This window comes from Leptidea sinapis, chromosome 38, assembly GCF_905404315.1.
Source record: "Leptidea sinapis chromosome 38, ilLepSina1.1, whole genome shotgun sequence".
NCBI lineage: Eukaryota > Metazoa > Arthropoda > Insecta > Lepidoptera > Pieridae > Leptidea > Leptidea sinapis.
In genome coordinates this window covers 7,311,076-7,323,204 of record NC_066302.1, presented here as the reverse complement: position 1 = coordinate 7,323,204, position 12,129 = coordinate 7,311,076, and the positions used below count along the sequence as shown (strand labels likewise).

At 36.6% G+C, this 12,129-nt stretch overlaps 1 protein-coding gene across 2 annotated transcripts in view; it reads right to left on the bottom strand.

Moving 5' to 3' along the window:
* Positions 1 to 228: 228 nt before the first annotated feature.
* LOC126975955 (serine/threonine-protein kinase unc-51) overlaps positions 229 to 12,129 on the bottom strand; it is an 87,543-nt gene continuing 75,642 nt past the window's right edge. For both annotated transcript variants that reach the window (XM_050824080.1, XM_050824081.1), the window contains 7 exons: positions 11,232 to 11,325; positions 9,991 to 10,151; positions 9,129 to 9,246; positions 7,369 to 7,497; positions 4,549 to 4,667; positions 3,330 to 3,468; positions 229 to 1,175 (listed from right to left, as the gene is read on the bottom strand). In XM_050824080.1, coding sequence (XP_050680037.1) covers positions 1,090 to 1,175; positions 3,330 to 3,468; positions 4,549 to 4,667; positions 7,369 to 7,497; positions 9,129 to 9,246; positions 9,991 to 10,151; positions 11,232 to 11,325 — 846 coding nt within the window. In that variant the 3' untranslated portion in view covers positions 229 to 1,089. The remainder of the gene's footprint in view (positions 1,176 to 3,329; positions 3,469 to 4,548; positions 4,668 to 7,368; positions 7,498 to 9,128; positions 9,247 to 9,990; positions 10,152 to 11,231; positions 11,326 to 12,129) is intronic.

The following is a 12,129-nucleotide window of genomic DNA, read 5'->3' as shown; positions in this document are numbered from 1 at the left end:
TATATATAATATATTGTTATTTTCGAGCTGCATTTAAATAAAGCGCGCCAGTGTTCGGCCGGAATCGACATTCAGTTTCCGCGCCAGCCAATAAGCCGCCTTGCCGACTTGCAAGCGATCCAGCTCGAACAAGCTGCAGCGGAAAATACTTCAAAATTTTACATAAGCTCTCTGGTTTATTGGAATTTGGACGGAAATTACCTTAATATTTATAAAAACAACACTAAATATTTTATAATACAACAGTCTTTATTTATTCTTATATCTGTAAAGCATTGATCATGTCGGGGGAAAAAAAATAAGGAATCACAACAATTATTAATTGGCTATTATAATATGAAATATAACTTGCGAAAAGACACAAATTTACTCATATATACTCAAAACATTTGTCTAAAATACATTATTGTTGAAAATGTAATTAATTCGAAACTTAACCTAAAAATGCCATATTGTTATTGGTCGACAATAAATGAGATCTATAGAATCGTGTCCATATTGAAATATAATCTTAATGTTCACACACCTACTAAAATCATTACACTTTAATAATATTAGAATACTAATACATTTTATAATTATTATGAGACGTTTTCAACAACACAAGGATACATTTAAACACTACATCATTTTTATGTTTCTAAACTTTTATATTTATCGTAATGGCAAAATGGTATTATGTGCTTTTTGTAGCAGGATTTAAATGGACCAGTGGTATTAATTGTACTAGTCACAAACCATTATAATAAAGTACAACCATTTATTCCACAGTAGGTACAATATAGAAATCTGTTTATATACGATAAGATTGGTTTCAAGCTCTACTAATTTATTTGCACAAAATATTCTACAAATCTACAACTTTCTACTTACGAAAACAATCTACATACTGTCAATAAAAAAATATATAACTTACTATTGCAATCTCTGGTAATCTTCTTTACTACAATATTTTGTGTGTTTACATATTTTTTTTCCACTCTTTATTAATATTTACTTATCACTTCGAGTCAAATAATATGGAACAAAATAAAATCACTTCTCATCTCGTAGTGTGTACTTATTCCTATAAATTATAATCTTATTGCATTATGAGATCCCAGCCTCTAACTTAACGTCCATTATCTGGCGCGGCCCCTTGAGGCAATTGAGCCGCCTTTGTACTGCATCCCGGTCTGAAAAAAAAAGATATCTACACAAAGTGCATAAACAAACATTGCACGTTCAGGCAAAGATGTAACAGTACAAATACAGAAGTCTCACTACGCGAAATCAATCAAAGAAATCGGTAATACTCTTGCGGTCATATAATTCCACCTTCGCACGACACGCCACAAATTCATCTATCATCCCCAGCATCTGGATGTGTGGCGGTCCTCCACAATGCGGTTTTCAAGGAGCTTTCTTCCACGTACTACAAAGCTGTGGAATGAGCTTCCTTGTGCGGTGTTTCCGGGACGATACGACATGGGTACCTTCATAAAAAGCGCGTACACCTTCCTTAAAGGCCGGCAACGCTCTTGTGATTCCTCTGGTGTTGCAAGAGAGTGTGGGCGGCGGTGATCACTTAACACCAGGTGACCCGTACGCTCGTTTGTCCTCCTATTCCATAAAAAACATTAAGGTGTGTAATTCAGATCACAAAGCACTATTGACCTACATTTTAATTCACCAAGAAGTTGCCTCTCTTTCTATCGCGTGACTCTTACCTCATCTGAGGAAATTAGGGTTGTCTTCTTTACCTAAAACTGTATCTACCTAGCATAAGGTCGCCTTATAAAAATAGCTCAGTTTTTCAGGGTCTTAAGGAAGTTTAAAAAAATTATTTAAGTTTCCATTTTTAACATCGGTGGGACCGGTGAGGTATCTGATGAACAAAGCCAAATTGACGATGCCGCCGCACGTTATTAAGATTTTGATACATACCTCGGCACGGGGAGAGGGACAGGTTTGGTTTAGGTACAATTTTTTATTAAGACATGCTTTAAATTTTATTTAATTTTTTTTTGATATTTGCATCAATTTAAAAATTTAGTTTGGTTACACTAGCACTAATTTCGCATTTCAGAAAGCACCTAAATACATAATCCATGTTTAAGTATTTTGTGTCCTTTATGTATAGTTAGGAAGACAGTGACAAGAATATTTACACTTCTTATCGGAGAGGATTCAACTATATAAATTAAATTTGAAACCAAAATTTATAAACGCTGCGGCACTCGAACGCTGAGAGGCAGGGGTTCTAATTTCTATAATTAATCCCAGATGTGAGGGATATCACTTTAAAAAATATTTTATACTTATTTCATCGTTATATCTAAATTTTTCTCATTAAAGATTATTTTTTGAAGTTATACTTTTTTAGGCGCGTTCTGAAAAAATGATAAGAGTGAAATTTTAAGATGCGCGCGCATCACTGCAACAAAAGTAACAGGGTGAAGTTGGTTCCTAAAATTTTCTGACGTTTGCGACATTCGTTATTATTTTTTTGGATTCTTCGTCCATTATTAGGATAGGCAAAGGGTTCAAGCCCGTACGTCCGTATTCGTTATTTAATAATAATTAATTGTCAATGCCATCGTTGCAAGTTTATAAATAACAAATTGTTTTGATTCAACTATTCAAAATGGCGGAACTTAGTGCGATGGGGTGGAGTCAAGTATATATGGGCGCAAATCGCTACCTACCGTCAATTGTTTGTAACTATTGATATTTATGTTTTAGTTTATCGTTAAAATGAATATATTATTATTGATATATCTGAAATATATAAGATTTAAATACAAATAGCTATTTGTTAACATAAAACTGTTATTTATTAAGGTTTAATTAATTTAATTGACACTGTTTTGACTGTTTGAATTGTTTGAAGATGTTTCATGTTTTATTTATTGTTAAAATACTTAATTGAATGTGAAAATGTTCAAATTAATTTGTATTAGAATTAATATCGTTATTCTGTATCAAACTTTATTATTTTATGCAATAAGTCTTTCTTAATTGTATTTCGAAACTTGCTTGCAGCGCCATCTTCTTACTTCGTAATGTTCGTTCAAATTAAATGAACAAACTATTATATAAATAATTTGAAGTTATATAAATTCACTAATACATTTATTGAGCTGTATTTAGGAATTATTTTACAATACCTAATTGTATTTGTGTTTTATAAGAAGTTGTATCTACTCTGTTTCATCTATTGTACGGAAGCTATAAAAGCGATTACACAAGCAGTTGTGCTTCAATAAACTGAGAAATTCTTAGTGATGTATTTCTTCATGATGGACCCTGATCAAGGAAAACCTGGCGTAACGCCGACATGTACGTACATTTGGAGAGGGTGGTGCGATGGTGAGGATGCAGCGGCTGTCTCTGCACCAGCGAGTGGAGCAGCACCTGCGCCGACATGTAGCGCCGCTCACACTCCTTCACGTCTCCGAACAACTCTTCGATCGCCGCCATTTGACACTGGACAGTGTAAAGTAACGTATAGCAATACCCAGTGAAATTGACGATTTAAGAAAAGAACACACAAACTTAGATAGTTTATACGTCTAGATAGAGCCTCTTGCTGCTAGACATTCAATGAAAGCAGGCCAGGTTTATTACTTTAGTGTGTGCTACGTCTTAAATTCGCGATTTATATGTTACTTTGTGTTAGTGTGGGTGCATTGCTCAAAATAGAGGTTAACTGTCTACTTAAATTTTTTTCGACGCTTTCACTGCTGTTTCATTAGGATATATAGTTATAAGATAACTCCAATACCAACATGAAGGGGATTGACCAAACATGGTTTCGTATTTGTATCAGATTGGATTATTCTTACAAAATGTCTGACAAAAATTACTAGTGTTCATGATTTTATTATTTCCTTTAAATTCAATGTTTTAAATTGAAATCAAATATTATTACATCTTTTAATAACAATAAAGGGGCATATTAAAATATTGTTTTGTTATTATAATAATTAAATTACATTCAAAAATCTTCAGCGTACAAGGAGATTATTCGATTCGAATTTGGAGATGACTCAGGAGTATATAGGAGGATAAGTAAGTAAAATAAAAATCTTTCCGTTAAATCGGATTACATAGAAATAAATAGATTAAATATCAATAGATTTACAATAAACTATAGTGTAGACATACATAGTTTGCGAGAAAAAACATCACGAACAGATACAGAAAGATAGAAAAGGGAAATGAATCTAATGTTACTCTAACCGATTATGATTGATAAGTCAATATTAAAACTATATGACGAATTATTTCATTGCATGATACATTTTATGTAACGTTTCACCTATCTGTACGAAGCATTAGATATAACGCACGCACACATAAGCAAGTGTAATGAATGTCTCAAAGACTCAAGGCGGGCGACTAATAGCACTGCGTCTGTGTGCGTGCTTCGCTTTGTTTTGTACGTAGTTTCCATACTGCTTTAGCGTATAAATATACTGTGACTGCAGGCCGTCTATTCGTTAGTATATTCTAAATCTTTCCGTCAAGCCTATCAAAGGAGGGAGAGTAGAGATGGAGGCTCACCAGTTCAATGGCGTGCTCGTACAGGATCTTGTCGCAGAGCGCGGGCGTGACGCCGGAGTCGTGCAGGCGCCGGGACTCGCTCACGATCCACTTGTACTTGCCGTTCATCAGGGACACCACTGTGACCAACACACCATATTATATAATTATATTTAAAAAATATATTCCTCTACTCCTTTTCTTTTACCTGTCATTTATACAGCCACGATCAGAAATATAATACATCGAGTCTTTGAAAAAGTCTATACTCTATGGCCTAAAAAAGCATTCATCACCATAATGTCGCCAAAGAGCAGTTTTTTTGGTGTAAGAGAGAACTAAATCTAGGTTAGGTAAGGCAGGTTAATAGAAATATTAGTACATAGTACATAATATATTACATTCATAATATTTTCATGTCCAGATTATTAGCCTAAGAAAAGATAGGCTTGATAGGATGCTAGGTATATTTTGTAATTTTTAACTATCCCGCATTGGCTGTATGAGTGTACCTTTGCCATTCCTCGAAGGACAAATGAAACCACTCACGAGAGATAAGTATACAATACATTTCCCGCCCATTTAAGCGCCAACTTGAAAATTTGTGTTATTTGTTTGTTAAATTATTGTTTTATTTAAAATTAACTTGTCGTAGAAAAAATATTGTATGCGACGTTGTATAATAAGTAGGTCAAAAAACGCTCACAACACTCGACATTCGTGTTATTTGACCCTCATTATACAACTGTTGCATAAAATACTATTATTTGCAACAAACAAAATATTTACATAATGATACAGAAAAAACAAACAAAACAATAATATGTTAGAGTACTTGTCATAAATTGGTCACACTACCGTTTGTATATTAAGGCCATTGAGACGAGATAAAGAATGTAAACAAAGTATCAGTACTACATAGACTGCACTAAAAGTTTCGGAAATGGAATATTTCCACTGTTCCTGTCACATTAAAATCTTTTTAATTGAAAACTCCTTGGTTTAAAAAAATCGAATACCATTTATTTATTTAAAAAAAGATTCTCAGTCTTCTCACGAGGTCTTGTCAAACTTGTTTAGTCGTTGAGAAAATGGAATTGACTCGAGAAAATGCTAGAGCGATGATTTATTATGACATTCGAAGTGGTTTAACACAAAAAGAGTGTCTTGACCGGATGATTTCTGCATTTGGTGATGAAGCCCCATCCAAAACCACAATTTATCGCTGGTTTGCTGAATTTCAACGTGGACGTGTCAAGCTCAGTGATGATCCCCGTCAAGGTCGTCCAAAACTGCAGTCACCAAAGTAAACGTTAATGCTGTGCGTAAGCTGATTGAGGAAGATCGACATGTGACATACCGCGAAATTCAGGCAACTTTAGACATTGGCATGAGTCAAATACAAATAATCTTGCATCAACAATTAGGTGTAATAAAGTTGTTTTCCCGATGGATACCGCATTTGCTCTGTGAAGAGCAAAAAGCGGCTCGCGTTACTTGGTGCGTCAGAACTCTCGAAAGATTCCACGCAGGATTCTAAAATGCTGTATACAACATCGTATCAGGTGACGAATCCTGGATATACGCGTACGAACCCGAAACAAAAAACCTGTCACGAGATTGGGTGTTCGAAAATGAGTTAAAGTCAACAAAACTTGTTCGTTCACGGAGTGTTGCAAAAAAATGATGGCCACGTTTGTCTCCAAAACTGGCCGTGTTGCGACTATTCCTCTGGAGGGACAAAGAACGGTTAATGCAGAATGGTGTGCTAGCATTTGTTTGCCACAGGTCGTTTCTGAACTCCGTAAAGAGAACTGCAACCGCCGCATAATTCCCCATCACGACAATGCGAGTTCTCACACCGCGCACAGAACAAAACAGTTTTTAGACCCAGAAAACATAGAATTATTAGTCCATCCGCCGTACAGCCCCGACCTAAGCCCTAATGATTTCTATATTTTCCCTAAAATAAAGAATAAATTGCGTGGTCAGAGATTTTCATTACCCGAAGAAGCTGTGGACGCCTACAAAACGGCCATTTTGGAGATCTCAAGTTTCGAATGGAATGGTTGCTTCAATGATTGGTTCCATCGTATGGAAAAATTTCGCGAAGAATACTTCGAAATAATAATGTTGTGCCACGTCCTTGATTCCCGAAATTTTCAGTGCCGCCCTCGTACAACACAAAACATTTTATTTGTATTCATTAGTAATAATCACACTTTTTATATAATTAACACTATAGTTTTATAAATTACAGCCTATTTGTTATTCTGGTGTGTTTTGATGAAAGTTTACAATAATATAGCTTTATTGTAAAGTTTCATCAAAATCTAATTCAGTAGATTTTGCGTTAAGGAAGTTCAAACATACATCCAGACATACAAACTTTCACATTTATAATTTTAGTAGGATTTCCTATTCTATCTATAAGACAAAAGTGATTCGTCAGTAGTGTCATAATTTAATATCAGTTTAATGTAACTCAATAACGATCCGTTTTTATTTTATGAAAATAATGGACGAGACGAGCAGGAAGTTCAGCTAATGGTAAATGATACGTCCTGCCCATTACAATGCAGTGTCGCTCAGGATTTTGAGTAGCACTACAACTGCGCTCGTCACCTTGAGACATAAGATGTCAAGTCTCATTTGCTCAGTAATTTCACTAGCTACGGCGCCCTTCAGACCGAAACACAGGAATGCTTACGCATTATTGCTTCATGGCAAAAATAGGCGCCGTTGTGGTACCCATTATCTAGCCGGAATCCCGTGCAAAGGAGCCTCGTTCGTTGACATTCTTTATCTGGTCTCGTTGGGCTCAGTACAGTGGTGACCGACCGTTCCTGACTTGCGGCGTGGGCTGCAGCGTCCTGTCGCGGTAGTTGTGTGCGGCCAGCTTCAGGCCGGCTGCGAGCGTCTGCATGGCCTGCACCAGCAGACCCAGCCGGACGCTCTCGTTGCACCGCTCTGGAAAGTGACACCGTTTATGTGTAGCAATACAGCTCATTTTAAAAAAAATGTGTAAAAAGCCCCGCGCGCCATATTACACTATTGATATAGCTCATATTACACTAGCTAATCCGACACGTCCTGCCTATTAAAAAACGGTTCCGTACCTGTCGTCCAACGCATTATAACATAATGCACTCTTACTTTACAATACTTTATGAACGATTTTTGTCTAAATCTGCATGGCCGCCCTTGTTTTTGTTGTTTGTTGCTTAAATAATTTATACGTCTAGATAGACTGTGACAGCTGGGAACACGTTGAAAAAAATAGCGGCGAACTATTAACCCCTATATTCAGCATCACACACACACTAAAACTAAGTGACATACGTATCGCGAGTGTAAGATGTAGCTTGTCACGCACACTAAAGCAATAGACCTGGCCTGTTGCCATGCGTTGCTTAACAATGAGAGGCTCTATCTAGAAGTTTAAATTATCTATGGTTTGTTGTTATAGCGGAAATAGTAATACACAAATAAAATTTAAAAACATAATTTTATAAACGATGCGAGTTTCGAACCCACAACCTCTGGCGTTCCGTGCCAGTGCTCTCCCAACTGAGCTAACCGTTCGAGTGCTGTATCGTCACAAAATCTTGTAGGTTTTTTTCAACTCTCAGGTTGTGGATTCAAAATTTTATTTGTGTATTAATCCTATAAGAAGGTAAGGGTTATCACTTAAAAACACAACAAATAGTAATACAATCTGTCAGTTTCAATGCGGTTTATAAGATAAAGTACATAGACGGCGGATTTTAAGTAAATTCAAATTTCTGTCGATTACGCTTCGAGATTGTTCTAATCTCGAAGCGTAATCTTATTTAAGTTTACAAAAACTTAAAAAATAAATGTTTGTGGTAATTTCAAACAGAGATTAGATTTATTTATATTCAAGAAAAAGAAAATATACGTGTGTAAAAGTAAAACTAACGATGCTTTCCTATACAGAAATCACGCAGAACTATCTTCGTTACGCCTCAGTTTTAGTTTTAGGACAGTATTCCAGAAGACGTAATCAATTGTATTGTTCTCTTTTATGCACAATTATAAAAATAGTTACAAGCACACTTGAATACGAATTACGTACTGAGACACTACAAGCTTTCATAACAGTAACGTCAGCATATTTTAAAGATTTTTATAAATTATAGTTACAATGTTACGTTTAATTGTGTCATTGTGTTTTATTGAAAATACCAGCCTGGCGCAACTCTCTAATAAACTCGAATATGTATGGCATTGCACTAAAAATAATGGTGGCAAACGCTGTCTCGCTCTAACATATATTCGACTCTTTTAATTAAAATAAAAGTGAATTTTCGTTTTCTTTTACTTTATTATATTATATTTATTAATATATATATTATGTTGGTATCAAGATTTAGTACAATACAAGCGAAATTTCACATTATTTTGTATGGCACTCCCGTCTCTTGAACGTAGTGTTTAAATTCTCATTGATACCTACCGTTTACAAGATTTGCAAGCGATACAGTTTTTTTGAAGTATCTGATTGGTTTGAAGTAGCTAAGTCTCACCATTTGCGAGGCTTATAATGTTTATTTTATTTTCCAATAGTGATAACGTACCGTCGGAGACGTCCATTAGTGCGGCTATGGGCGCGCCGCACGAGAGGGCGAGATCCGACAGCAGTTCCGCCAACATCAGCGCGAAGTTCAGCTGAGAGAACACCTTGCTATGTTCCTCCTGTAACCAGAGATGGAATCAAGTTAAAGAAAATACGGGTTACTTGAACATTAACGTTATGCATATTTTGGAATGGTTAGGGAATAATATCGTATGAATTGTTTTATGTAGCAGTTTATAAGTACTAGCATTTATGTGGACAATATTCATTTATTGCGCTATCGTACAAAAAATTTACAATGTATATTACATTAAAATGTTAACACTTCAGAAATATTATAATTACTTTACATTAAAAAGTTTATCTCTTAGAAAAATCAGATTTCATCCATAATTTCAACGCCTCTTTCACCATTTTCATTACCAGTCAGGTTAAATACTTTAGTGTGCGTGACAAGCTATGTCTTACACTCGTGATTTGTATGATACTATGTGTCTGCATTGCTCAAAATAGAGGTTAATTTTAAACTCAATTTTTTGACGTTTTCTCACCTGTCATAGTTAATCTAGACTATAGGTTTTCAACGTGGGCGATAACGCCCCCCTGTTGGCGTTTGAGACTTTCGGGGGGGGGCAGTAGAAGACCCAGAGAAAATTAGGGGGTATTGAGATGGCGCAGATGGGGCGTGCTTAGATTAAAAAATATAGTCTAAAAAGGCAAAAAAATACACGAAAATACTCTAGAAAAAAACATATTCTCAAAGTGGGCGGTGAGCAAAATAAAGTTGAGAAACTATGATCTAGACGTATCTAAGTGTAAACCTAAAAACATAATTATATACGGTATTTTACTGCAGCACTCACAGCCAGTATGGTCTCTTCCTGAAGGTTGGGGATGTAGACAGGCGGCTCGTGGGAAGCCAGACGTAACGCTCGCAGTAGCGCGTCGGGGATGGCGCCGCGCTTCGGAGACCCCGAGCTCTCGCCACTAGCGCGCAGCGCGAGCGGGATGGGGGGCGAAGCACCTGGATACACCCACATAATTACATATTGTTGCTTCTCAATATATTCTTGATAATGTAATGTATGTTGATAAGTGAATTTGCCAGAAACTGTCATATCCATAATGTTAACACCAGGAACAGACATAAGCTTATAATGCCTACTACTCGACTAAGTCGCTTTTACAACAGGATCCCAGAAAATGTTCAAAACAAAAGTATTACGACCTTTGTATTGACGGACAATAAGCAACTAGACTCACAGTCACAGTTTTCTATAATAGAATATAAAATCACTTATTGAAAATCGAAAATTACCACAAATTCCAAAAGGTACCTATGTCTAAAACCTGAGAAGAACGGGCGCAACAAACTCAGCGGACTTCTTTTTTTTTATATATAAATACGGTTACAATGTAAAATCATACAGTAAAATTTATCATTTACTAGCATTTTATTACACATTTACTTTTATTGGGCGTGTTCCGAAGATCTGTTTCCTTCTATGCCTTTATGCCACCTTCGCACGATATGCCACAAATTAGGATATCATCCTCACCATCTGGATGTGTGGCGGTCCTCCACAGTGCGGTTTTTAAGGAGCTTTCTTCCACGTACTACAAAGCTGTGGAATGAGCTTTCTTGTGTGGTTTTTCCGTGACGATTCGACATGGGTATCTTCAAAAAGGGCGCACGCCTTCCTTAAAGGCCGACAACGCTTCTGTGAATTTCGCTGATGTTGCAAGAGAACGTGAGCGGCGGTGATCACTTAAACTAGATGACCCATACGCCGGTTGTGCCTCTTCCTCATTTCCATTCAATAAAAAAACATTATATGCAAAACCCTGACAATACGCAGACAGATTCTCAGAACAACCAAAAAGTTACCTATAATTGTTTATATATTAAAATGATTCTTTTGGATGTCTTGAATAATGACGGTAGGTGAATTTTTTTGCTATACGTTCAAATTAGTAAGACATAAAATATATAGCCGAGAACTTTAAGCCACCGCCTGATAAATTAACATTGATATTAAATGTTTTGAATGAATAAAAGCGAACATGGTTTACTCGGGAAATGGATAATAAAGGGTATACATACTCGAGGGAGAGACCTGCCACAGTGATGGCGGCGGGGAACCCCCGGAAGCACTACGTCGCCGCGACGACGGGGGAGTACCCCTCGTGAACGGTACCTGTGGAACATATACTTTTAATAAGCTCTCATTCATCATCGTCAAATGACAATACACTAAAAAGATTTTATCATATAAACATCTAGGTAGACATGTGACATCTATGAAAACGTCGAAAAATATTGAGGGTGACTATTTACCTCTATTTTGAGCCAATGTCCGAACACTAACACGAAGTGACATACAAACGAGTGTAACACGCTCGTCACACACACACTAAAGTAATACACTTGGCCTGTTGTAATGCGTTGCCAAACAGCAAAATGCTCTATCTAGGCGTATAAATTATCTACTTACGGTTTAAAGTTAAAAAAAAAATTCAAAAGAAAATCAAAAACTTTAATTTTTTTTTATGGAATAGGAGGACAAACGAGCGTACGGGTCACCTGTTGTTAAGTGATCACCGCCGCCCATAATCTCTTGCAAAACCAGAGGAATCATAGGAGCGTTGCCGGCCTTTAAGGAAGGTGTACGCGCTTTTTTTTAAGGTACCCATGCCGTAGAATCCCGGAAACACCACACAAGGAAGTTCATTCCACAGCTTTGTAGTACGTGGAAGAAAGCTCATTGTAAACCGCACTGTGGAGGACCGCCACACATCCAGATGGTGGGGATGATATCCTAACTTGTGGCGTGTCGTGCGTAGGTGGAATTCGGCGGCAGGAATCAGGTGAAACACTCCCCGTGATAAATACGGTAGAAGACACACAAAATATATTTTTGAACTGAAGACTTCTTTAGCGGCGTTGAGTACTTTTCTTGGGATGGGTATAAAATGTTCAACTCGCGTCAGGAAATTCGTTA